This window comes from Camelus ferus, chromosome 10 (genome assembly GCF_009834535.1).
Source record: "Camelus ferus isolate YT-003-E chromosome 10, BCGSAC_Cfer_1.0, whole genome shotgun sequence".
NCBI lineage: Eukaryota > Metazoa > Chordata > Mammalia > Artiodactyla > Camelidae > Camelus > Camelus ferus.
Genome location: NC_045705.1, coordinates 65,240,293 through 65,265,630, shown reverse-complemented (window position 1 = coordinate 65,265,630; position 25,338 = coordinate 65,240,293). Strand labels below are relative to the sequence as shown.

The window sequence follows — 25,338 nt, the reverse complement described above, 5'->3', positions numbered from 1 at the left end:
AGCTGGACAGTCAACCACTTTATTCCCCAGTTTTTCCACTAATGTCCTTTTTTCTGGTCCAGGATTCAATCCAGAACACCACATTGCATTTAGTGGTCTTGTCTCCTTAGTGTCTTCTAATCTGGAGCAGTTCCTCAGTCTCTCCTTGCCTTTCATGATCTTGACACTTTTTTTTTTCACTTTTGTGTGTGTGTGGGGGGGGTGGGTAGAGAGGTAATTAGGTTTATATTTATTTATTTTATTTTTTACTGGAGGTACTAGGGATTGAACCCAGGACCTCACGCATGCACGTGCTCTACCACTGAGCTATACCCTCCCCCACCATGACCTTGACACTTTTGAGGAGAACTAAGTATGACCAGCCTGAATGTCCCTCAGTTTGGGTTTGCCGGATTTTTCTTATGATTAGACTAGACCAATGGATTTTGGGGGAAAACCCCACAGAGGTGAAGTAGGGAAGGAATTTGATCAATTTTATTCACTGCTATATACCCAGGGCCTGGGACTGAGTGGTTGGCCCATTGTAGGCTCCAAAAATCTGTTTGTTAAATGAATAAGTGAATGAATGATTCTGTAGAAATTATTTAGTATTGTTTTGAAGTTTTAAAATGTTAATGTAAATACTACTCTATTATACATATTGTTCTGCAGCCTTTTTCCTTCAACAATATACCTTGAAGATCCATTTTAGGATGCATAGAGCTACCCTGCTCTTCTTTTACTCTATTACAAATAACTACAATAGTTCTTTACATGTTCCTCTTTGCATATATGTTAGATTTTCTCATGGACAGAGTGCTAGCCATAGCATAGGTACATTTACCTGTTACTAGATACTGAGAAATATCCAACGAAAGTGGTTGAACACATTTACAGTACTCCAGCAGTATTTGAAAGTACCTGTTTTCCTCACATCTTGCCTACACTTGATAACTTAACAAAACCGACGGCCAAACGATGCCAGCTCCCTCCCGGGCCTACATCTCCCAGGATGCACTGCTGTCCCAATGCCTACCTGGTCTGCGTGAAATGGAATCCCTCAGGACCTCAGGAAGGTGGCGCTCCCTCCATTCCTCACCTACCTCCGCGGCTCCCAGAGCAGCGGGACTACCACTCCCATAAGCCACTGCGGCCCGGCCGGCCCGGCCACCATTTCAAGACTTGGCAAGGGCAGGAGAGGGCCCCGGACTCTACTTCCCGGCAGGCAGTGCGGCCCGAGGGGCGGAACTGCATTTCCCAGCAGGCTGCAGGCGGCGGGCGCCGCGGTGCCTTGTGTGGGATGTAAGCGCGGAGGTGGGCGCGGGGGACCGAGGCCAGGACTCTCCTTGGGATTTGTGGGGCTTGGCCTAGGGGCGCCTTCCAGACAGACTCTAGGGCCCCGGGGATACGGTCTCAGAAAGGGGGCAAGGCGGCCATTGGGGGTCCTCCTCGGGGTCCTAGGGGCGCACCCCTTTCGGGGCCGGGGCTCCTGGGGTTGTGCGGGACAAGGAGGCCCTACAGCCTCGGCTGAGGGGGTCTCTTCGACGAAAGAAGGGGAACAGATGAGCGGAGCGTGAAGGGGGCGGGGAAGCAAGGGTTTGTGTTTGTTTGTTTGTGGAGGGGGTGTGGAACGCTAGCCGAGCCCAGGAGGGGGCTCCTCTGCCGTGCCCACCCGACCCTCCCTCCCCCTGCTCGCCCGCAGGCCGAGGCCCGCCGCCATGGGGCTGAAGGCCGCCCAGAAGACGCTGTTCCCGCTGCGCTCCATCGACGACGTGGTGCGCCTGTTCGCTGCTGAGCTGGGCCGAGAGGAGCCGGACCTGGTACTCCTATCCTTGGTACTGGGCTTCGTGGAGCACTTCCTAGCTGTCAACCGCGTCATCCCCACCAACGTGCCTGAGCTCACTTTCCAGCCCAGCCCTGCGCCTGACCCTCCTGGCGGCCTCACTTACTTCCCTGTGGCCGACCTCTCCATCATCGCTGCGCTCTATGCCCGTTTCACCGCCCAGATCCGCGGCGCAGTCGACCTATCTCTCTACCCGCGAGAAGGGGGCGTCTCCAGCCGCGAGCTGGTGAAGAAGGTCTCCGATGTCATTTGGAACAGCCTCAGCCGCTCCTACTTCAAGGATCGGGCCCACATCCAGTCCCTCTTCAGCTTCATCACAGGTTGGAGCCCGACAGGTGGCAAGGGGCGAGAATCCTATCACACCTGATAACCTTGGCCCACCTCTTCGCAGCAATGTATGGTTTACAGAGCCCTTTTGAGACCTGTAAGCCTTGTGAGGTGGGGCAAGTGTTATGTTCCCCTCTGCAGCTAGGGAAACTGAAGCCCAGAGAGGGGAAGTGATCTGCCAAAGTCACACAGAATGGCAGGGCTGGTTCTGGACCCCAGTCACTTGACTCCAAATCCATTAGCCCACGCTTAGCACCCTCCTCCTCGCCATTGAACAGCTACAGGAGTCCTGCAGCCCAGCCTGAGGCACAAAGGTGCAGCTGCAGATTTGGGGAGTAAGGAGCCAAAATTGGGCTATATTTGAGACAATTAAATGAAATATCTATGAACATATTTTGTAAGTGAACAGACCAGGGCTTCACCTCAAGAAGCTTAAGGCTCAGGGCTTGCAACAAGCTTTTCTCTTTGTTCTAAGCCCAGTTGACTAGCCTTCAGGTCTTGGAATCTGAGGCTGCTTCTGAACTTAGCAGGAAAAGAGTACAGAGATAAATCAGGAGTGCCTGCCAGTGGGTGTGTAAAAAGTGTTGGCCAGAGTGTCCTGTTTTTGCCATCCCTGTTATGACCTAATAGGTGCAAAAAAATGAGGAAATCCTTAAATTAGCAGAAATATATAATGCAATTGCAGAGAAAGAGAGGGTCAAAAGCTAAGTGGAGCTATGAAAGTCCAAGTCCTGTTGGGGATGGGGAATGTGAAGGGGGAGGGAGAGGCTCTGAACACATAGGTGGAAAGGGATAGAGGGATGAGGGGCAGGAGCACCTGAGGTTTGGGCACAGGCTTGGAAATGAGGGTGGGAGAGAGCATGGCCCATTACTACCTGGCCCCTTCCTCCAGGCCAGAGCTCAGAGAGCCCTCTCTCTTTACTTCCCCTTCCACAGGCACCAAACTAGACAGCTCTGGTGTGGCCTTTGCCGTGGTGGGGGCCTGCCAGGCTCTGGGTCTCCGGGATGTCCACTTGGCCTTATCTGAAGACCACGCCTGGGTAGTATTTGGGCCCAATGGAGAGCAGACAGCTGAGGTCACTTGGCATGGCAAGGGCAACGAGGATCGCAGGGGCCAGACGGTCAACGCGGGTGTGGCTGAGCGGGTATTCCACCCCCCCCACCTTGTCCCCTTCCCACTCTCCTAGCCCAAGCCACCCAAGGAGCTCTACTTTCTTGGGCCACACTCCCCTCTTCCTATCCTATCCTATCCTGCCACCTACATATGTCAGGAAGGGGAGGGCCCCTTTCCTGACTGCCATTCCCTAGAGCAGGCACAGGCGGGCCATCATGTGACATCTGGTCTTGTCCTCTCCCAAGAGCTGGCTGTACCTGAAAGGATCATACATGCGCTGTGACCGCAAGATGGAGGTGGCATTTATGGTGTGCGCTATCAACCCTTCCATTGACCTGCACACCGACTCCCTGGAGCTGCTGCAGCTGCAGCAGGTGAGGGGCGCCTGTGGGACCCTGCACGCCAGGGCACTTTCCCTTCCTGAGCTTCAGCTTCCTCTTCTGTAACTGGGTGAATCATTCCTGGCCTGGACTTTCCCAGGGCTCTTGGGAGGAGGAATTGAGACATGAAAGGGCTTTGACTCCTCTAAGGGGCTAGTTCCCGAATTCTGGCTTTTCCCACCCAATGGGAGATCCCTGCTGGTCCTGGACCACCCCCTCTGCTTTGTAGACTGAGAACCCCTCTTCATCCCCCCAGCTCACTCTTCTCTCCTTTGGCCCCTAGAAGCTGCTCTGGCTGCTCTATGACCTGGGACATCTGGAAAGGTGAGTATGGGGAAATGGCCAGGCTGGGCCTCAAGGTGTGTACTTGGGGGCAGCCAGGACTCATGAGCCTTTCCCAGGTACCCTATGGCGCTGGGGAACCTGGCAGATCTAGAGGAGCTGGAGCCCACCCCTGGCCGGCCAGACCCACTCACCCTCTACCACAAGGTGGGGACATCTCAGGAGGGTATAGAAGGGAGGCCCAACAATGGCTTGGGTCCCCTTCTACCTGGGGGCTGGGTGGGGGCAGGTGAGGAGAGAACTTTATGTGTGTTGGGGGGTGTTGTCCATGCAATCCCCATTTTGTATTTACCATGTGCATATTCAGTGCAGTCAGGGTTATCTAAGGGGTGTTCCGGGTTCCCTCTTCCTGGGTTTGTCTCCTTAGCCCTACCTTTTCTACTGCTTGTCATTATATTTCCTGGAATATAGTAGAGATCAAATGTGGTGAGAGCACTGAGGAGGGGGTGTTAACTTGGTGGGGATAGGGGTTAGGATGGACATTGGGCTGGGCTTGGAAGGCCTTGGTGTTTGTGTGGCAGTGTATGGGAAAGCCTGGTAAAGGGGTGGGCCCTGAGTTTGAAGGATGACCCCTCCGCTTCCTAGGTCTTGTTCTGTGGGGTGCCTGCTGCATTCTGGCCCAGGTGTCAGCAAGCAGACCTGCAAACCCCTGGAGGAGCACCTGGTAGAGAGGATGGGGTGGGTGAGGTCACTTTGGAGATGAGACTCTCTGGGATCTGCCTGTTGCCCCTCCTGGGTGTGATCCAGTGGAACATTTGTGCCATTTGGGGTAGCTGGGGGCTGCCTCCCTAAGGCCTGTCTGCTCTATCCCCAGGGCATTGCCTCAGCCAAGACCTACTACCGGGATGAGCACATCTACCCTTATATGTACCTGGCTGGCTACCATTGTCGGAACCGCAATGTGCGCGAAGCCCTGCAGGCCTGGGCTGACACGGCCACTGTCATCCAGGAGTGAGGATCCCCCCACAGGGCCTCAGCCCAGCCTTCTTCCCTTTCTACCCAATTTCCAACCACCCTCCTACAGGAGTAAGGCCTGGGTCCCAGGCTCTATGCCCTGTCCATCCAGTCACTAGACAGCCAAGGCCACCATCACCAAAGAGATAGGGACCCCTAATGAGGGCCTCACACCTTTCCCTCCCTCCCTCCCCTCTCTTAATTTCCAGCCATCATCATCCAGCTGTGGAACCCGCATCCCCAGCCCTTTGCCCCTCTCCTCATTCTTGCTCTGGGCTGACACAGATACCATCATTTTGGAGTGAGGACCCCAGCCATTCACCTGGTCCCTGGATGACCCCGGAAAAGAAACCAGGGCTCTACCCCTACCAGGTCCCTGGGGGTACCCGCCATGACTGAGACCCCACAGTGCCCTACTGCTCTCACAGCTACAACTACTGCCGTGAAGATGAGGAGATCTACAAGGAGTTCTTTGAAGTAGCCAATGATGTCATCCCCAACCTGCTGAAGGAAGCAGCCAGCCTGCTGGAGGCTGGCGAGGAGCGGCCAGGGGAGCAGAGCCAGGTGAAGGGCTGGAGCTCCAGCCTGTGTCCACCTTCCCACCTGAGCAGGGCCCCCAGTCACAGGACGTGGCACTGCTGCATAGGACTGGGGACTGCACAAGGAAGGTGGCCCAGCATGAGAGCTATGTTCTCTTATGTAGTTGCCGATGTCCTGGGCCTGGGTTTGAAGGACCTGAGGTAAATGGGGTGGAAGCCCATCTCTTTCATGGTCAGTGTCCCTCATTCAGTTGAGGGGGTGAGGTGGAGGTCAGGGATGGTTCCTCCCCTCCCCCAAGTCCTGACTAAGGATTGATTTTGTAAAAGGAAAGAGGTTCTAAGAATTCTCTCCACCTGTGCTCCCATCTTCCAGAACCATGGCTCTTTGCCTTGGTAAGAGGTCTGGCCTGTGCCTCAGATAAAGGGGTGAGTAATGAGGTCTGAACTGTGCCTCCCTTTCCCCCTTTCCCAGGGCACCCAGAGCCAGGGTTCTGCCCTCCAGGACCCAGAGTGCTTCGCCCATCTGCTGCGATTCTACGATGGCATCTGCAAATGGGAAGAGGGCAGCCCCACACCTGTGCTGCACGTGGGCTGGGCCACCTTCCTCGTGCAGTCCCTAGGCCGTTTTGAGGGACAGGTGAGGGGCAGCTGTGCAGGGTGGCTGGGGAGGACAGGTGGTGACAGCAGCTACAGGGGAGTCAGAACCTTTGTAGCCCTGAAGGGGATCTGCCCATCCCCTCTGGGTGCAGCTGAGACTGAGGCCCCATGACAAGATGGCCCAGGCTGGGTCCTAGGGTTCCAGCCGCTGGCCTGCAGCCTTTTCCTCAGCATGCCCTCCCCATCCGGCCCAGGTGCGGCAGAAGGTACGGATAGTGAGCCGCGAGGCGGAGGCAGCCGAGGCAGAGGAGCCATGGGGCGAGGAAGCCCGAGAAGGCCGGCGGCGGGGCCCGCGGCGGGAATCCAAGCCCGAGGAGCCACCGCCGCCTAAGAAGCCAGCGCTGGACAAAGTTCCCAGCGCGGTGCCAGGACCCCCTCGGAAGCCCCCAGGGACGGTCCCGGGCACTCCCCGCGGCCCTGAAGGCGGCAGCTCGGCTCCGGCGCCAGGGCCCGCCGCGTCACCGCCACCGGAGGGTCCGGTGCTCACTTTCCAGAGCGAGAAGATGAAGGGCATGAAGGAGCTGCTTGTGGCCACTAAGATCAACTCGAGCGCCATCAAGCTGCAGCTCACGGCGCAGTCTCAAGTGCAGATGAAGAAGCAGAAGGTGTCTACACCTAGCGACTACACTCTGTCCTTCCTCAAGCGGCAGCGCAAGGGCCTCTGAAGTACCCCGGACTCCCTATCGGCCTACGGGGAGCCCGCCCTCAATCCGAATGAGGTTCCCTCCCAGCCCTTAGCGAGCCCAGGCTCCGCCCCCGGCCAAGAGGGCCTAGGCTTAGCCTCCGGGCCCCACCCCTACCCGGAACCGAGGCTGCTGGTTCCCAGAGTAGACTCTACCCCAGAGCACGAACCGAGGGCTGAGCCCAGTCATTGGAATATAGAGCCCATCCCCCAGGATCCCAGCCGGCCAACTGAAATATGACCCTGAGCCCATCACCAATCTTTAAAGGTCCAATCACAGAAAACTCAGGCTCCACCTCAGAACGAGGCTCTAACCTTCGGCCTGACCAGTGTTGGCTCAGGGTTGCTTCCAGCCCAAAGGGCTGAGATTTCGTCCTAAACCCTAGAAGCACAGGTGCCGCTTACAGCTCGGGAACCAAGGACCCCAATCAACCCGTAGGAGTATATTTCCGCACTTCAGAATTCCATCCCTTGGGAATCCAGGCTCCCTACTGCTAAGAACCTATGTAACGCTTCCAGAATTTGGAAATCCTAGCTTCTTCCCTTCCCTATTTTACGAGCCTGGGACATGGAACTCCGCTCCCGGTCTGTGAGAATCCTGAGCCCCGCCCCCTTCCTGACCAAACTGGCCCCAGATCAGAGCAGACCTCTCTTCCGACCCTCTGGGAACCTCCCCGAGGTCCAGCCCGTCTCGGGGGACCCCGGAGGAAATCTGCAGGGGTTTGTGAGTGGGTGAGGGGAGCCTGATCTCTTCCTGTTTTGTACATAGATTTATTTTTCAGTTCCAAGGAAGATGAATACATTTTGTAAAAAAAAAATAAAAGTAGTCCGTGTTTCATCTGGGAATTTGGAGGTGGAGCGCCCCCCCTTTCCTCTGCTTTCTGGCCCTCTGGGCTTCGGGCTCCCCACCTGTAGAGCTCGGGGAACCGGTGGCGGCGGAAGAGCCGCGGCGCCGTCGACTCCGCCCGGCACAGGGACTGCCCCTCGCTGCCGAGGGCCGGTCCCACGGGCGCCTCCTCCCGGTTGGGTGGCGGGGCATCCCCGGCTTTGCCCCGCCCCGGCCCGGCCCCGCCCCGCGGCCTTGGAGCCACCGGCGGTCCCGCCCCGCCCCGCCCCGCGCCGCCCCGCGCCGGCTCCGCAGCTTGCTCCCGCCCGGCGCCGGGCCATGGCGCTGCTGCGGGACGTGTCGCTGCAGGATCCGCGGGACCGCTTCGAACTGCTGCAGCGCGTGGGGGCCGGGACCTATGGCGACGTCTACAAGGTGCGCCGGGCAGCCGGACGGGCGGGAGAGAGGCGAGGAGGGTGCGCGCTCTGCGGCGGGATCCGGCCCCCAGCCCCGCCCCCGCCTCATCCCGCTTCACCCCCTCCGCCCCTGCAGGCTCGCGACACCGTCACGTCCGAACTGGCGGCGGTCAAGATAGTCAAGCTAGACCCAGGTGAGGGCCCGGGGCCAGGGCCTCAGAGCTAGAGGGAGGACGAAGCGTCGCGCGGCGCGGTGTGAGGGGCGGAGAGTTGACATTTCCGAGACCCCCTGACTGGCAAGCCCCGGAAGTACTGTGGGCTGGCACCTACCTGTCTGGCCTGGAGAGAGGAGACATTCTGTGCCCATTTTGCAGATGAGGGCATTGAGTTAGGGCGACCCCTGTACGGCCTCCTTCACGATGTCCTGTGTTTCCCAGGGGACGACATCAGCTCCCTCCAGCAGGAAATCACCATCCTGCGTGAGTGCCGCCACCCCAATGTGGTGGCCTACATTGGCAGCTACCTTAGGTGAGGCTGCTTTATCCCCTTGCCTGCCCCCAGGCAGCCCCCACGTGGCCCTGCCATGTGCCCACCCCAGCTCTGTGTCACCCCAGGAATGACCGCTTGTGGATCTGCATGGAGTTCTGCGGAGGGGGGTCCCTGCAGGAGATTTACCACGGTGAGGACCGGGATCCCAGGCCCCAGCGGGCCACAGCCTTCTTCCCATCCCGCACCCCAACACAGGGCAGGAAGGGAGACCTGAGGCCCTGGACTTGGGCCCCTCTTCACTCCTCAGTGGCTGTGTGACCTTGAGAGAAATGCTGTTCTTTTCTGGGCTCTATATCCCAGCCTATGTTCGGAGGGGATGTGGTCAACTGTCCTTTCACCTAGCAGTGCCTGCTGCTTCCCCTACACAGGGTGAAGCCTGGGAGGGTCAGCATATCTCTCTGACCCGCAGGCCAGCCCTTAACCCCTTCCATTTCAGCCACTGGGCCCCTGGAGGAACGGCAGATTGCCTACGTCTGCCGAGAGGCACTGAAGGTAGCTGGGCCCATTAGGCCACTCACACCCCTAATCCCCAGGAGCAGGGCAGGGAGCCCAGTTGGCCAGTGTGTGTATGTTGGAGGGGGTGGAGGGTGGAGTTCCTCTGGCAGAGCTGGCCTGAGGGGCTGTGGGTCCTGGGGGGAAGGGGCCCCAGCCCTGTTGCCGGAAGCAGCCCATTTCCCTCTTGGCTCAGTAACTTCCTGTTTGGGGAGAGGGGAGGAGGAAGCGGCTTGGGTGGGGGGCCCCAGTCCTGAGAGGGGGTTCAGGAGAGGTGGGATGGTGCTGGGTAGCTGCTCTCAGGGGCTCCTCTTTGCCTCCAGGGGCTGCACCACTTGCATTCTCAGGGGAAGATCCACCGAGACATCAAGGTAGGGTTCTGGCCAAGAGCATTGTGGGAGGGAGGAGGAGGCTCTTGGGGGCACCAGACGGGATTCTCTCTCCTCCATTCCCACAGGGAGCCAACCTTCTCCTCACCCTCCAGGGAGATGTCAAGCTGGGTCAGTACCCTGGGGACACAATCAGGGTGAGGGTTCTGTGGGAGCTGCTGGAGTCTTAGAGCCTGCATTCAGGGGCTCCTTGTTCTTGGGCAAGTCATTTCACCACTTGAGCCTCAGTTTCCCCATTTAGAAAGTGGAACAGTTCTCCCTTCCTGCTAGAAGTCAGATGTGGTTGGGTCTGTATGGAGTCTAACATGGGACCAGACACTGGGTCAGGGATAGACAGACGGTGGTTGACCCCTCCCAGGAGGGGACCTGGGTTTACCTTGTGCCTGTAGCAGTTGTAACTGAACCTGGGCCTCCTGCTGCCTGAGCCACGCCAGGTGCATCCTGAGCCTGAGCCCTGGAGGTTGGGGGGGAGTGGCAGCCAGAGGTTGGGTGAGAGCAGGTCTTTCTCCTTGCAGCTGACTTTGGGGTGTCAGGCGAGCTGACGGCATCTGTGGCTAAGAGGAGGTCTTTCATTGGGACTCCATACTGGTGAGGCTGCACCTCTGGCTAATGGGGTGGGGGCCGCAGTAGGGCACCTGGTCATCTCATCTGTGACCCCACCTCTAGGATGGCCCCAGAGGTGGCTGCTGTGGAGCGCAAAGGTGGCTACAACGAGCTGTGTGATGTCTGGGCCCTGGGCATCACTGCCATCGAGCTGGGCGAGCTGCAGCCTCCTCTCTTCCACCTGCACCCCATGAGGTCAGCTGAACACTTGCCCCTGTCCTGACCCCGAGGGCTCTGCTGACCCTTGCCCAACCCCTGACCTTGTGGTCTCCACAGGGCCTTGATGCTCATGTCAAAGAGCAGCTTCCAGCCGCCGAAGCTGAGAGACAAGACTCGCTGGTGAGGGTCCACACCATATCCCCTGCTGGGGCCCCCTTTTTAGCCAAGCTCCCTAGGGGCGGAGGAGCCTCTTGCCAACTCCCAGGGTGCAGCCTCAAGGGCCCTGTCCTCCCTGGGCCTCCACAGACCATCTGTGGGAGGGGCCTGGGCCGGTGACCCGGTGTGAACAGGGAAGAGGGGCAGATGGTTAATGATGGAGGTGCTGCCATGTCGCAACAGCAGTGTTGCTCAGGCCAGCTGCACTTGGCCTTAGGCTGGCTCCTTCCTGGGCGGGTCCAGCAGACTCATCTGGAGTGGTGGCAGGGGGCAGCTGGCAGGATGCCCTGCCCACGGGCTAACCTGAGCCTGGGGGCGGGGCTCTTATGCCCACTAGGACCCAGAATTTCCATCACTTCCTCAAGCTTGCCTTGACCAAGAACCCCAAGAAGAGGCCAACAGCAGAGAAGCTTCTGCAGGTGGGAGGCAGGGGATGGGGCAGGGGGCTCGATGCACAAAAGCAGGGACCTGGAGGCCAGGGACCAACCTGTACCCCTCTCCATCCTCCAGCACCCCTTCACTACCCAGCAGCTCCCTCGGGCTCTCCTCACACAGCTGTTGGACAGGGCCAATGACACCCACCTAGGAACCCCCTCCCCGGAAGACTGTGACCTGGAGGTAAGAGAGGGCAGCTGGGGACTGGGTCTTGGCCTGGCGTGGTTGTAAGGAGTGCAACGGTGATGTAGGTCCCTTTAACTTATGAATTTCCAGCACAGGGTGCTCGGTTGAGCCCATCCACTAGCAATCTTCCCTGGGTGGGTTTGCCTCCTTATAGCCCCACTGTGACTGGTTCCTGCCCTTGGCACAGCATGACCGTGACATTAGCTAAGCTGTCTTCTACTTTCTCTGTGATCTTTGGCAAGTTACTTGCCTCTCTGTGCTGGTTTTCTCATCTGTGAAATGAGGGTGTCACTTAATCTGTCAAACTAATCTCAGAGCATTGTCGTGAAAATAGACGTATCAGTGTGTGTAAAGCACCTCAAGGAATACCTGGTGTGAGGCGCGCACAGGGCGTGTGTCCACTGTCTGTGTTCTCTTGTAGACTTATGACATGTTCCCTGACACTATTCACTCCCGGGGGCAGCACGGCCCAGCTGAAAGGACACCCTCGGAGATCCAGTGTGAGTCTGCTGGTGGGAACCATGTGTGGAGTTGGTGGGGGGCAGGGGATGTGTGGACTAGGAGGGCTGTGTTTGGATTCGGGGGGCTATATGTATGGATTGGGAGGCTGTGTATGTGGATTTGATTGGGGGCTGTGTATGGATTGGGGGGCTGTGTGTGGATGTGGTGGGGACTGTGAGTATGGATTGAGAAGGGCTGTGTGTGTGGATTTGTTGTGAGTTTAGGGGTCAGTCCTGAGACTGGCCCCCTAACCCCTGTGTTCGGGCCCCTTAGTTCACCAGGTGAAATTCGGTGCCCCACGCAGGAAGGAAACAGACCCCCTGAACTGAGCCGGTGAGGGGCTGGCTGTGGGCTGGGTAATGTGCAGGGCTGGGTTAAGGAGCTGTGGGCGGCCGAGCACCTCAAATCCAGGAGTCCTGAAGCAGCAGCAGCCTGGCCCCCGGGCCTGGGAAAGCTGTCCACGCAGGCCCATCCGCCTAGGGACATGGAAGGCTGAGGGCTCCTTCCTGGGGCCAGTTCTTTTTTTTTGGACAGTCAGCTGTGGGTGGCAGGGTGACCGTGCTTTCTAAAACGTGAGCCTGTCACACCCTGGGAGCACCCCTCCGTTCTGCACGTTCCTCCCTGACTCACCATCTCTGCTCTCTGGTTATCAGCGTCTCTCTTCGCCCCCACAGCCTTGGTCTCTGCTTTCTCTCTCACTATCTGTCTTGTTCTTTTTCTGTTTGTTTGTCTCTCTTTCACAATTTCTTTGCCTCTTGTTTCTCTTGCTCGCTCATTATTCTCTTGCCTGTTACCATCTCACTTTCCGTTTGTCTATCTGTCTGCCGTCTTTCTCTTCCCAATCTCTCCAGCGCCCTCCCACATAGCCTGTCTGTCTCTCTGCCCCTCTCCCGGTCTTTCTGACTCGGTTTCCCCACAGTGGGAGGAGGAGTGGACACTGCTGGGAAAGGAGGAGCTGAGTGGGTGAGTGAGGGAGAGGGAAGCTGCAGGGGAAGGGCGGGGGCAGGAGGAGAGGCTGACTTCTGACCCCTTCCCTGCTCTGCCCAGGAGCCTGCTGCAGTCAGTCCAGGAGGCCCTGGAGGAAAGGTGAGAGGCCGGCTCAGAGGAGAGGTAGGGTGGCTGGCCCTGGGTCCCAGTCACATCTCACACCTCGTTTCCCTCTGATTTGTCCCCTACAGGAGCCTGACCATCCGGCCAGCCTTGGAACTCCAGGTACAGAGAAGAGGGAGGCTAGAGCAGGGGATGGGGGGCAGTGCCATAGAGGGTACAGTTAGGGTGGGAGTAGGTTACAAGGTGACCTGCTAACAGCTGGGCTGGGTCCCCTGACCCTCCTGCCAGGAGCTAGATTCCCCAGATGACACCATAGGAACCATCAAGAGGGCCCCGTTCTTGGGGTCATCCCCCACTGAGCCTCCAGCTGAGGACCTCCAATCCAGCCTCCCAGGTGAGTCCCAGGCTTGGGGGACCAGGAGGCAGGCCCAGGGGGTGGTCTGGGGTCTGGGAATTTACAGCAGGTCTGTGCCCGCAGGAACCCCACCCCCACCTCTCCCAGGCCCTGACAGCCCCCCACTACTCCCCACTGCCTGGGCCACCATGAAGCACCGGGAAGATCAGGAGGTGAGGGGGTGCTATAGAGGGGGTTGGGGAGATGGGAGGCTAGGGGTGTCATCTTGGCCCTGACTTCTTCCCTCCCTCCCAGAGATCATCCTGCCATGGGCTCCCCCCGACCCCCAAGGTGCATGTAAGTGTTTGCCCCATAACTCAGCCACCCAGCTGGCCCTTGCCTGCTGCCCCGCCCCCATGCTTTCTCACTGGCCTCTTGCCTCCTCTCCAGATGGGCGCCTGCTTCTCCAAGGTCTTCAATGGCTGCCCCCTGCAGATCCATGCAGCTGTCACCTGGATTCACCCTGTCACCAGGGGTAGGCCAGGGGCAGGGAGGAGGAACCCCCAGCCTGGGCCAGGGGACGTGACTCAGCTCTGTCTGACCCCATACCCAAACCTGCAGACCAGTTCCTGGTGGTGGGGGCTGATGAAGGCATCTATACCCTCAACCTGCATGAACTGCATGAGGATACACTGGAGAAGGTGAGCCCAGCTGGCTGAGGGGGGGTGCAGAGGACCCTGGGGGACCTGGGTGCTGACCCCTGTCCACCTGCTGCCCTGTGGCCTCCAGCTGATTTCTCACCGCTGCACCTGGCTCTACTGTGTCAACAACGTGCTGCTGTCACTCTCAGGTACCTGTTGCGGGCAGGCAGGGGGTGGGGCCTGTGCCCTGCCCTCTGATGCTCTCTGAGCCCCTCTTTCCTCCACTCCCCCGACAGGGATATCCACAAATATCTGGGCCCATGACCTCCCAGGCCTGTTTGAGCAGCGGAGACTACAGCAACAGGTCCCCCTCTCCATCCCCACCAACCGCCTCACCCAGCGCATCATCCCCAGGTCAGCGACCTGGGAGCCTGGCCCTGCAGGGATGGGGGAGGTGGGGGAGGCACAGGGGCAGAGCTGGGGCTGGAATGTGGCCTTGCCAGGTACTGAGGCTGTTGTGATCTTAGTTAGATATGTCGCTTGGCCTCTCTGAGGCTGGGTTTCCTCATCTGTCAATCCAGTTGGTAGCCTCTGCTCCCCCTGCCCCCAGGCCCATCGGGAGGGAAGGAGATAGTGGATGTGAAAGTGCATGGCAAGCTGTGGGAGCTGCAGTGGGTAGGCTGTAGGGCTGTTGTTTCCTGAGGACTGACTGTGTGCCTGGTCTGAGGCTGGCTTGGGGACAACAAATCAAATGAGTCCCGGGAGGGTGGAGTTCAGGGGTAGGGTGTGTGCTGAGCATGCACGAGGTTCTGGGTTCAATCCCCAGTACCTCTATTAAAATAAATTAATCAATAAGCCTAATTTTCTTCCTCCAAAAAAATTTTTTTAATAAAAAAATTAAAAGACTGATTAAAAATTTTAAAAAGAATAATTAAAAAAACCCAAATGAGTCCATGACAATCAGCACCTGGGACTGGGGTGAGCTAGAGGGGGTGCTGGGAGGGGTGGGGAGTCCTCGTGGAGTTTGACAATGTGTAGGGGTCTTCCAGGCAGATGAGTTAGGGAACAGCCTTCTAGCAGAGGGAAGAACTAGTGTGAATGCTCCCAGGCGATCTGGGGACTGTAAGGTATTTGGCCTGAAGAGGGCGCAGGGAATGGCCCAAGAGCAACCTGCACAGGTGGCAGAGCCCTTCCTCTGATGCCAGGCCCAGGAGCTGGGCTTGGTCCTACTGGCAGTGGCACTGGGAGCATCTTAGAAGGATTTCTCTGTATGTCAATCAGTATTTTTCCTGTTGCAGGTGATTCAACTCACTAGTTTAAGCACAAATGGGAGTTTAATGGCTTGTGTAGGAGTAGGGTCAGCTGCAGGCCCACCTGGATCCAGGCTTAAGTGGCATCCTCAGGCATCTTCCTGCATCTCTTGGCTCTGCTCTCCTCTTGTCACCTTTGTTCTCACGCAGGCTTTCCTGTCCAGTGGTGGCTGCCTGCAGTTCTAGGCCAGTGTTCCACAGGCTAATGACCTCTTAGAACCATGGAACCTCTCTTTCCAAGTGATTCCCACAAAGTTCTGGGGGCCAGAATTGGCCTAGCTCAGGTCCATGCCCACCCCTCAGCCAGTCACTGTGGCCAGGGGATGAGGGTCTCAGGGGGCCAGGCTTGGGTCATATGCCCTCTCCTGGAGCTGGATGGAAGCTGGGGCTTGTCTGGACAGGTGAAAACAGGAGTGTCTGCTGGCCGCTGTGGTGACAGTGAGAAGGATGAATTGGAGGAGGAGGCTGACGAGAGGGCACCTGGAAAGGAGGCCATTGTAGTGACCTCAGAGGATGTAGGATGGTGGAAATTGGATGGACTTGAGTGACATTTAGGAAGTGGGCTTGACAGGACTTGGGGACTAATCAGAGCGAGGCTAAGGGAGACCCCCATAGGAGCAGATTATGTCGTGCATTTATGAGGTGCCTAGTGCCTGGAGCAGGGGGACATCCAAGGTGGAGTCCCTCGCTCAGTCCCTCAGCAGGTTATCTCCTCAGCAGCTAGTATGCGCCAAGGCAGGGTCTTGCTGTGTGAGATACAGCTGGGACCTAAGAGATCCTTAGATTCCCCAGACTCCCCTGTGAAGAGACAACAACATGAGAAAGGAGTCTGTTCTGCATTGATGCAGAGGGGAAAGCGCTCTGTGGAAAAGAGAAGAGTCAGGAGGTGGTTTCAAACAGGGAGGGTCAGGAAGAACCTGGCTGAGAAGGTGCCGTTTGAGCAAAGACTCAGAGAGGGGGGTGAAGCAGTGAGCCCGGAGGATGGCTGAGGGAGGGGGATTGGGGAAGGGATGCCTCCTGCAAAGGCCCTGGGGGCTGGAATGGGCCTGCCTGTGGGGCCTGTGGGTATGAGGAGCAGCAGGGAGGCTGGAGTGGCCAGGCTGATGGAGTGAGAGGGAGCTGGTCTGGGAGGGCCCTGTAGCCACAGTGGGGTCTTGGCCTCTGACTCAGAGCAGCCTGAGGGCCGCTGCAGAGGAGTAGTGTGGACTGAGTTTTCACGGGTCCCTGTGGCCGGTGTGCTGGGAGTAGACTGGAGGGGATGCACGTGGAAGCAGAGACCTGTCCGGGGGCTGTTGCACCATCAGGTGGGATGTGCTGGTGGCTTGGATCAGGGTAGCAGTGAAGTGGGTGAAAAGCGGTCAGACTCCAGTTTTATTTTGAAAGTTGAACCAACAGGATTTCCTGACAATGGGTGGATGGGAGAGAAAGAGGAGTCAAGGATGACTCCGAGGTTTTGGCCTGGGGAACGGGAAGGATGGAGCTGTCATCAGCCATGGGTGGAGCAGAGTTCAGTGTTGTCACATGGAGTTTGAAATGTGCAAGTGGGGCCCCAGCCCTTGGGGGGGTGCTGTGGGCTTAGATGTCTATCATTTGTGGCCAGGTGGGTGGTGTAAGCCGGTGGGGAGGGCAGGGGAGGCCAGGCTGTGGCTACACCAGCTGGGGTGATGAAGGGCCCAGGCCCGTGGTGCAGTGGGCCTCTCAAGGACCACATCGGGAGCCCCGTGGCCTTGGGGCTTCCTGACCTCAGTCCCGAGCCAACCTCTGCTTTGGCTCAGGACCTGTAGGAAACAGACCCCTTAGTAGAGCCCCTGTCACAGGCAGCTTTGGGCATGTGTTTGGGAAATCAGAGTCATAGTGTCCGCTTCGAATGTGAAAAGCAGAGATCTCTAGTTGTTGGAGGGAGAAAAAACACAAACTATCTTCCTCGATCCCATCCGAAGGCCAGGGAAGGAACAAGGGGAAAGAGAAGGGTGAGGACAGGTGGGGAAAGAGAGAGAGGTGTTGGCTTTCTTGGTGGGGCCCACGTCTTGGCAGAGGGTGCAGACAGGGCCTGGGTCATTGGGAGGAGTTGGCAGGGCTGCTGACATGTAGCCCTGTTCCCCAGAGGAAGAAACAGGCTCTGAAGGTCCCCTAGGTGTTTGGGGAACAGTCAGTAACCAAAGCAAGGACCCCACTTCTCCCCATCACCAAGGTGAGCCACCCACGGGCCCATGAGGTACAGCCTGCAGCTGAGGGCAGGCTGTTTGCCGTTTTCTCGAGAGTCTTCACCTCCTGGGGCCGGCCTGCCCATCTGTGACTGCGGTGTGTGGGGTGGGGACCCGCTGGGAGCAATCTGACGGCCGGGGGAGCACTAGCCTGCCTTGGCTCCCGGTACTCCCATGCCCTCGTTTCTTCACCATTTCTTTGTTTATACCTTGCCTTTGCCTAAAGAGGATTTTCAAAATGACTGAGAATAAGTGGGAAAGTAACAGTATGGGATGATAAAAGCTAACCTTGTGTGAGGGCACCTGCAGTGTCGGGCTCTGCTGTTAGCCCTTCCCCTGATTTAACTCAGTCCTCACTGTGACCCTGTGAGGTGAACACCACGGTTATCCCCGGCCTACAGATGAGGAAGTTGAGGCACAGAGGGGTTAAGTGACTTGTCTAAAATTGCACAGTGAGAGATAATTCTGTGAACCAAACCCCTGGACTGGCCTGGATGCTCCAGGCTGGAAAGGTGGGGACTGGAGTCCGAGGCCCGGCTTCAATCCTGTGCGCTTTGCAGCTTCACAGTTACTCTCGCAAGTGGCTTTGCCTCTCTGAGCCTCAGTCTGTCACCTGGAAGGTGGGGAAGGTGTTAGTACCCACTTCTTAGGACTCTTCGGGGCCTTGCCCATCATGGCACCCATGACACGTGCCCTGATTGTCATCCCTGCAGGCGCTTTGCCCTGTCCACCAAGATTCCCGACACCAAAGGCTGCCTGCAGTGTCGTGTGGGTAAGAGCTGGGCAGGGCGGGCCAGGGTGGGGAGGAGAAGGGTGGGGTGGGTGTGGGCACAGCTTGAAGCCTACCGCCTGCCTCTCTCACAGTGCGGAACCCCCACACCGGCAGCACCTTCCTGTTGGCCGCACTGCCTGCCAGCCTGCTCCTGCTGCAGTGGTACGAGCCACTGCAGAAGTTCCTGCTGCTGAAGGTGCGGTGCGGGTCGGGGGGTCCCTGAGGTGGGTGGCTGGGAGCCTGAGGGGAGAAATAGAGACCTGAGCAACCCTCCTGCCCCCAGAACTTCTCCAGCCCTTTGCCTAGCCCAGCAGGGATGCTGGAGCCACTGGTGCTGGATGGGAAGGAGCTACCACAAGTGTGCGTGGGGGCTGAGAGTCCCGAGGGGCCCGGCTGCCGCGTCCTGTTCCATGTCCTGCCCCTGGAGGCCGGCCTGACGCCAGATGTCCTCATACCACCTGGTGAGCTGGAGGGCCAGGCGGGGGTGTGTGTGTGTGTGTGTGTGTGTGTGTGTGTGTGTGTGTGTGTGTGTGTGTGTGTGTGTTAGTTATATATAGAGGGAAGGTATGGAGACCTTGGGGACCTGAAGCTCCCAGCCTCCCTTTAGCTGGGTCTCTCCATAAAGGATTTCATTAGACCTAAGTGCTCAGCAGCTAAGAAAACCTGACCAGCAATGCAGGGGCTATAGGGACAGAGCCAAACCGGGGAAGGTGGGCACCAGAGGCCTCCATTCTGAGCAAGGAAGCAGGACACTGGGTGCTGGGACAGCTCAGGGGAGTGGAGTGAGTGGCAGTGGGTTAAGGAAAGGGCAGGTGCCCTGGACCAAGGCCCTGCGGCAGCCTAGACCCCAAGCCAGGGGTCTCATGGGATTTCCTTCTTGATCCTCAGAACGGCCTGCAAGGTAGGCATCCTGGGTTACAAATGAAACTGAGGCTCAGAGATGCGAGGTCACACAGTGACAGTCAGTAAGCCTGGCTCTTCTGACTCCGGAGCCCCTGCCCTCCCATGGCTCCCCAGACCTCACCCCTGCTCCCTGTGAGCCTCAGTGCCCCAGCTGCGCAGTGAAATTAGGTGTCCTGACCCCATTGGGCTGTCATGAGATGCGCTTGTGGTGATGACTGTTTGTACCACACCCCTGATGTCTTCTTCTTGGAGCCAAGTGGGGCTGGTGGCTCAACCAGGCCATGTCTCCCTTCTCTGCCTGCAGAGGGGCTCCCAGGCTCAGCCCAGCAGGTGATCCAGGTGGACAGGGACACAGTCCTAGTCTGCTTTGACCGTGAGTATTCCTGGGATCAGGGCTGGGGTAGCAGAAGTGGGTGGTAAGGGAAGCCAGGTGAGTCTGCCTCCCCGGAAGGGAGCCACCACATCCCCACCCACCAGACCTCCCACTATGCAGGCTGCGTGAGGATTGTTAACCTGCTGGGCGAGCCCACGGCCACACTGGCGCCTGTGTTGACCTTTGAGTTCCCCATTGAGACTGTGGGTGAGTGAACCAGGCCGAGGTGGGTGGGGGGAGTATCCCTGGCCTGGAGCGCATGATGTAGCCCTGGAGCCAGCAGCGGGACACGGAGACAGGTCCCCCAGCCCCTCTCGATCTGTGGCCCAGACCTGGGGCCAGGGCGAAGCTGGAGGAGCCAGTGTCCTCAGGGCAGGCGCAGGGCTGATGGTAGCCTGGTCCCTCCTAGTGTGTCTGCAGGACAGCGTGCTGGCTTTCTGGAGACATGGGATGCAAGGCCGCAGCCTAGACACCAACGAGGTGAGTGGGACTCAGGAACCAGGTGGCCCCCCACCCAGCTGTCCCCACCTTTTAGGAGAGGATGCTCTGGGGTGGCCTCAGCGCCCCTTTTCTTCCCAGGTGACCCAGGAGATCACAGACAAGACGAGGATCTTCCGGGTGCTTGGGGCCCACAGGTAGGATGTGGTGCTCTGGCCTCCCCTTAAAATGCCCCCAAGGCCAGATGGACGTGCCCAAGTGTCTTCCCGCCTGGCTCACCTCCGCTTCTCTCTCCCCTGCAGAGACATCATCCTTGAGAGCGTTCCCACCGACAAACCGGGGGCTCACAGCAACCTCTACATTCTCATGGGCCATCAGAGCAGTTACTGAGCGAGTGGGCTGGCCTGGCCAGTGGTGCCCCCCACCTGCCCTGTGCCTTAGCGGCAGTTCTTTTAGGCAGAGGGGCCCCTCCCAGATCAGAGGAGCCAGGTGCCCCACCGGCTCTGCTGGTCTAAAGGGCAGAAATAATCCTGAGAAGAGTTTTGGGGCTGGGGAGGGGTGGGAAGCCTATCCCACACCTCTGTGATTGCACCAGAGGAAGCTGCTGTCCCCTCCCCTCCCCTGCGGGCAGCCCAGTCCCCAGTGCCCTGTGACAGGGGCCCTGGGCAGGGATGGGGTGGGTCCCGGGCTATCCATTCCATTTTGTTCCACATTTCCTTTCCACCCTTCCTGCTAAGAGCCTGCCCCTGCGCTCTGTCCTGGGGAACATAGTATTTAAAAGAGAGACTATATTGGTATTAAAGCTGGTTTGATTTTACACCACTGGTCCCTCTGGGTCTGAAGGAGCTGAACCCACTGCCCCTTCTCCCTCCATCTCTCCCTCCAGCATGTGGTTCTGTGGCACCAGGTGCTATGGATATACTATGGAAGGAGGGGGCTCACCAGTGTTCTGGTGGTAGAGGTGATGGGGAGGCCTGTGTCTTTCTGGGCTTTGCTGCTCAGAATGAGCCCTCAGCTTTGCAGTCTGAGGCCTCTTTTGTGGCCAAGGAGTCATGTGGTGGTGGTAGGGGGAGCTGAACAAAGGGATTCATCCAGGGCATCCCTGCCCCATATAGGATCTCACCAGGTGGCTGATGGAAGGGCCTAGGAGGGGCTGGCCAAGGGCTGCTCCACCCAGCCCCAGGGAAGCTGCAGCTTTTGGAGACAGCCTGCCACAACCTATATCCCCCATCCAGGCCTGGGGCTGCCTCCCTGCCTCCTACCTGCTGCCTAGGTATCAGTTGCTATCTAAGGCTAGGACTACGGAACGTGGGTGTGATCAGGCTAGACTCTGAAAAGACTAGCTGCCTATGTCTGTTTAACAAGGATTCCCAGAGGGCTTCCTCAGAGCCAACCACTGGGCTCACAGAGAGGTCCCTACCAAAATGTAGACCAGCCCCCAGCGAGGGGGGCGGGCCTTCTTGTTGGAGCCTGCATCTCGAGAGCACATCCACTCATCCACTGCTAGCCTGGTGCTTGGCATTGTCATCTTCCCATGGTTCCCTCTTAGAGGGCTCTGTACCCTGAGTCCAGGGAGCCCCTTGCTGCCCCAGGCACTGGCCAGGCTGTTCTTGACCAGAGTCTTTGGGCAGGTGAGGCCAAGGAGGCACAATGGCAGCTGGCCTTAAAGGAAGGGTCAGCTGCACAGGCAGGACCAGGGCTGCAGAGGGAGGGAAGGCCCTGGTTCTGGGTGAGGAGCTTAAGTAAAGGCCCAGGGTCAGGTCTCCTGTTTGACCTCATTAACCTCCCTTCTAATATTCAAGGCAAGTGTTTTAAGACTCTACACCTGGTGGGCCTTTGGCAAATATTTGTTAAATGAATGAAACGATGAGTGGGTGGGCAGTGGGTAGATGGCAGCCCAGTCCCTAGCGCTCCTGGCAGGGATCCCTGGGCCATCTCATGGTTGTCATGTTGTCCACCCTCCAGCAGGGCCCTGACACTTAGTGACGGGGTGGTTTCTCGGCTGAAATAGGGAGTCAGATCAGGAGTAGAGACACAGCTCCTGTGCACTGGGCACTCACCCCCGTGTTCTCCATGACAACCAAAGGGAGATAAGAGGAACTTCCAAGTTGGAATGGTTTGTCTGCTCCCACCTAGTGGGAATTTGATGGGCCAGATGGGGTTGGCGACAGGGATATGATTCCTAACGTCTATTTTTCCAGACTTCTTGGTGGAGGTGCAGGATTAAGTGAGGAGTGCCAGGAATGGGGAAGTGAACTCCCACTCAGCAGAGACCCTTAACCCTTGACCCCAGGTACTCAGGGAGGATTGACTTTCAGTTCACAGAGCAGCGGAGGGCAGACAGCGCCACCTTGTGGCAGCTTGCCCCAGCACTCTGTAAAGGGAGTCGGGGAGTGGGGTCAGAATGTGTTGCGCCAAAGTAGGGGACCTGGGAAAAGCAGGGGCCTCTGATAAAATATTTGCTGTCAGCAAAGGCTGGCCACCATCCAAAGAAAGGCCAAGAAGCCAGGGAATATACACTGAACAACCAAAATTGTTATTTTATCCATGTGTTTTTTTAATAGGTAGCCCTTGGCCATGATACACACACACAAAATACAAGATACAGTGAAAAGTCTCCCATCCAGGTCCCAGTTACGTATGAACCTCCTGGAAGTATTTATGCATATTTAAGCAGTTCAGTGTGCTTTATTCTTCCTCGTTTCTTACATGCATGATAACATATTCCACACTGTTCTAATCTCACCCTTAAAATCAGTTCCAGAGAGCTTTCTATGATCAGTGCCTTCCCCTTTGTTGTTTTATAGCTAGTGGTATTCCACTGTATGGGTATCTGATAACTAACATTAATTAACTGTAATTAAATCCCTATTGATGGAAATTTCGGTTGTTTCTACTAGTTTGATGTTACAAACGATGTAGTAGTAAGTATTCTTACGACAATGCCACTCTGTACATACTCAAGTGTCCTATAGGCTAAATTCCTGGAAGTGGCATTGCTGGGTCAGAGGTGGCTGTGCTTTTCCTTGTCACATTGCCTTCCCTGAGCAGCAGCCTCTGGGATGGATCAGATCAGCCTCTCTAAGCCATTCTGTGGATAAGTGGAAGAGGAATGGGCACCCCAGGATGTTGGGGTAGCTGGCCCATGCACTGAGTCAAGTGAGGGTCAAAGTGAGAGGTGAAAACCAGGATGTGCACTTTAGGATAGCAGGGGATTGGCTGTGCCCACTGTGGCATGTCCAGCACCTGGTCACTGCCTGGTGCACAGAAAGCCCTCAGTCATGGTTTCTAGGTGAAGGAATGAGCGTGTTATGATGGAGCAGAGGAGGCCCTAGAGTTGGGCCCCTGGACTGAGTGAGCTTGCTGAGCTGTGTTCTCCCCAGGTACACCATATCCTAAGTCTAACTGGAGGGTGTTAGGAGGACTGGAAATAGAATACACACGATGCAACAACAGAGATGAATCAGATGTAATGCTGAATGAAAACACCAAATTGCAAAAAATGACATGCAGTATGATCAAAACAAAGCAAAAACAAGCAAAACAAAGCCATCAATTGGTGATTTATGCACATGTGATAAAAATTCTATTAGGAGATCAGGGGAAGAAAAAGCACAAAATTTAAAATGATGGTTCCTGTGAGGGGAGTGGGAATGGGGTAAGGAAGGACTGCAGGAATTTGCAAAGGTATTGGTAATATCTTGGTTCTCATGGGTGTTCAATTTATAGCTCAGTTCCTAACTCACATGAAGTTCCACACATCCTTTTGTGTGTATCAAATACTAAATTTGTAGGTTTAGCTATGTTAAAATAATCACTCAAAAACCCCTATAATGGCTTAAAAACAAACAGAAAAGCCAAGATAATCCTTTCCTGGATGATGAAATCAGATGGAGATAAAGAAATCCATGTTTGGTGCCAAACTATGGGCAGAACCCTCTCCGTAGTTGCTTTCTTCTGTTGCTTTTAAAAATACAACTTTATTGAGGTGTACCAGCATCCAATAAACTGCATACATTAAAAATGTACTACTTGAAAACTTTCACACATATACATACCCATGAAACCATTATCACAATCAAGATAACGAAATCTCCATCACCCTAAAAGCTTCCTCTTTGTAATCACGCCCTCTTGCTCCTCCTTGCTGCCTTATCCCCAAGTAACCACTGATCTGCTTTCTGTCCTATAGATGAATTTGCATTTTTCAGAATTTATATAAATAGAATCCTACGGTATGTACTCCTTTTTTATCTGGCTTCTTTCACTAAGCATCATTACTTTGAGATTCAGCCATGTTGTTGCATGTATTAAGTCATTCCTTTTATTGCCAAGTAGTATTCCATCATATGGATGTACCACAGTTTGTTTAGCTGTCACCTGTTGGTACACATTTGGGCTATTTCCAGCTTTGGACTATTACAAATAAAGTTGCTATGAACATTCATGTACATGTTTTTTGTGGATGTATACTTTCACTTCTTTTGGGTAAACGCTCTGGAGTGGAAGGGCTGGGTCATATGGTAGGTGTATGGTTATTTGAAGTACTTGGTGCATCACTTTGCTCACTCCGTGGTAGATATTATCATTCCTAATTCGGACAATGGAATCATGTGTGGGGCTCTCCAAAGGCTGGATATGTGGGCAAACAGCCATGGATTTGCTCCCTCCAGGCTCAGGCTCAGCTAACTCCATGATACTACCTCTCAATTCTGCCAGGAGCTTGGGGTTTCTGAACCACCAGACTAGAGCTAAGAGACAGAAAATGCCAAGGATTAGTAGTAAGGGACCAAAACTTCTTACTTTTTACAGTCCAATACCAATTCTCTGACACCAACTGGATGTTACACAATTCAATTCAATTTTGACATGAACTACCCTGAGTTGGCGAAGACCCCACAGGTTAAGGAATTCAACCGCAAGTCCTGGGTCTCCAGACTACCCATACCTCTGTTCAACTTGGCTACAAATTTGGGGGTCCCCACCGCCACCTTCAGGTTCAATAATTCACCTGAATGACAAATGGAACTCAAGAAAGCACTATATTTATAATTACCGTTTTTATTTTAAAGGCTACAAATGAACAGTTAGATGAAGAGATGCACCGGGGAGCAAGGTCCGGAAGAGTCCTGAGCCCAGGAGCTGTGCCCTGACCCACGGAGTCAGGGTGCATCACCCTTCCAGTCACGTTAATATGTTTACCAACTGGAAGCTCTCCAAACCTCATTCAGAGTTCTTTATTGAGGCTCTATTACACAGGCATGGGTGAATCAGTCATTGGTCATGTGACTGAACGCACTCTCTAGCCCCTCACCCGTACCCAGAGGTGGGGGGGTGGGGCTGAAAATTGGTTGGTTTTTCTGGTGACCAGCCACCATTTTGCAGCCCTCTCAAGGCCCCAGAGCTGGCAACGAGTCACCCTATTAGCTTAGACAGGTATGGTCCAAAGGGGCTCATTATGAATAATGAAAGACACTCCTATCACTCAGGAAATCCCAAGAGTTTTTGAAGCTCTGCGAAAGGATCTGGGGACAAAGGCCAGATAACATACTTTTTATTATAGTGCACCCTGGTATAAATTCAGGAGGTATCTGTGTGAAATTTTTGACCCCACAGTTCAGGAGATAGCCCATTAAAACCAACTGTGCCTTCTGATCTGACTGAATCAGCACAGCACCCTGTAGGGTGGCAGTAATGTCTGCATGGCCACCCAGACAAAGAGGC

The 25,338-nt window shown here is 56.1% G+C and overlaps 2 protein-coding genes across 4 annotated transcripts; both read left to right on the top strand.

The window, feature by feature from the left end:
- Positions 1-1,178: 1,178 nt before the first annotated feature.
- On the top strand, positions 1,179-7,635 carry MEN1 (menin 1). 3 transcript variants are annotated; one of them, XM_032489750.1, is made up of 10 exons: positions 1,179-1,281; positions 1,682-2,142; positions 3,086-3,294; positions 3,509-3,637; positions 3,927-3,967; positions 4,045-4,132; positions 4,800-4,936; positions 5,368-5,503; positions 5,951-6,115; positions 6,330-7,635. In XM_032489750.1, coding segments are annotated over exons 1-10 (1,839 nt in total). In that variant the 5' UTR covers positions 1,179-1,279; the 3' UTR covers positions 6,801-7,635. The 3 variants fall into 3 exon arrangements, with proteins under 3 accessions (XP_032345641.1, XP_032345642.1, XP_032345643.1); XM_032489751.1 differs by having other exon boundaries at positions 1,184-1,293; XM_032489752.1 differs by lacking the exon at positions 1,179-1,281 and adding an exon at positions 1,317-1,575.
- A 276-nt stretch (positions 7,636-7,911) lies between these two features.
- On the top strand, positions 7,912-24,065 carry MAP4K2 (mitogen-activated protein kinase kinase kinase kinase 2). The gene is given in 33 exon segments (XM_032489753.1): positions 7,912-8,078; positions 8,196-8,253; positions 8,497-8,587; positions 8,674-8,738; positions 9,045-9,100; positions 9,424-9,471; positions 9,558-9,600; positions 10,005-10,077; positions 10,156-10,287; positions 10,369-10,431; positions 10,805-10,886; positions 10,978-11,085; positions 11,510-11,588; positions 11,863-11,918; positions 12,167-12,169; positions 12,509-12,552; positions 12,637-12,675; positions 12,768-12,801; positions 12,928-13,033; positions 13,118-13,206; positions 13,289-13,330; positions 13,424-13,508; positions 13,595-13,674; positions 13,763-13,823; positions 13,911-14,028; positions 17,842-17,900; positions 17,993-18,096; positions 18,184-18,361; positions 19,108-19,176; positions 19,297-19,383; positions 19,586-19,656; positions 19,756-19,811; positions 19,917-24,065. Coding segments are annotated over 33 exon segments (2,463 nt in total). The 5' UTR covers positions 7,912-7,982; the 3' UTR covers positions 20,005-24,065.
- The last annotated feature ends 1,273 nt before the right edge of the window (positions 24,066-25,338 follow it).

Bases quoted from the DNA above. Each gene is read 5' to 3' on its own strand.
- MEN1 (XM_032489750.1), top strand. The intron at 3,638-3,926 runs GTGAGGGGCGCC...TTTGGCCCCTAG, and splicing joins AGCTGCTGCAGCTGCAGCAG to AAGCTGCTCTGGCTGCTCTA. The intron at 5,504-5,950 runs GTGAAGGGCTGG...CCCCTTTCCCAG, and splicing joins GGCCAGGGGAGCAGAGCCAG to GGCACCCAGAGCCAGGGTTC.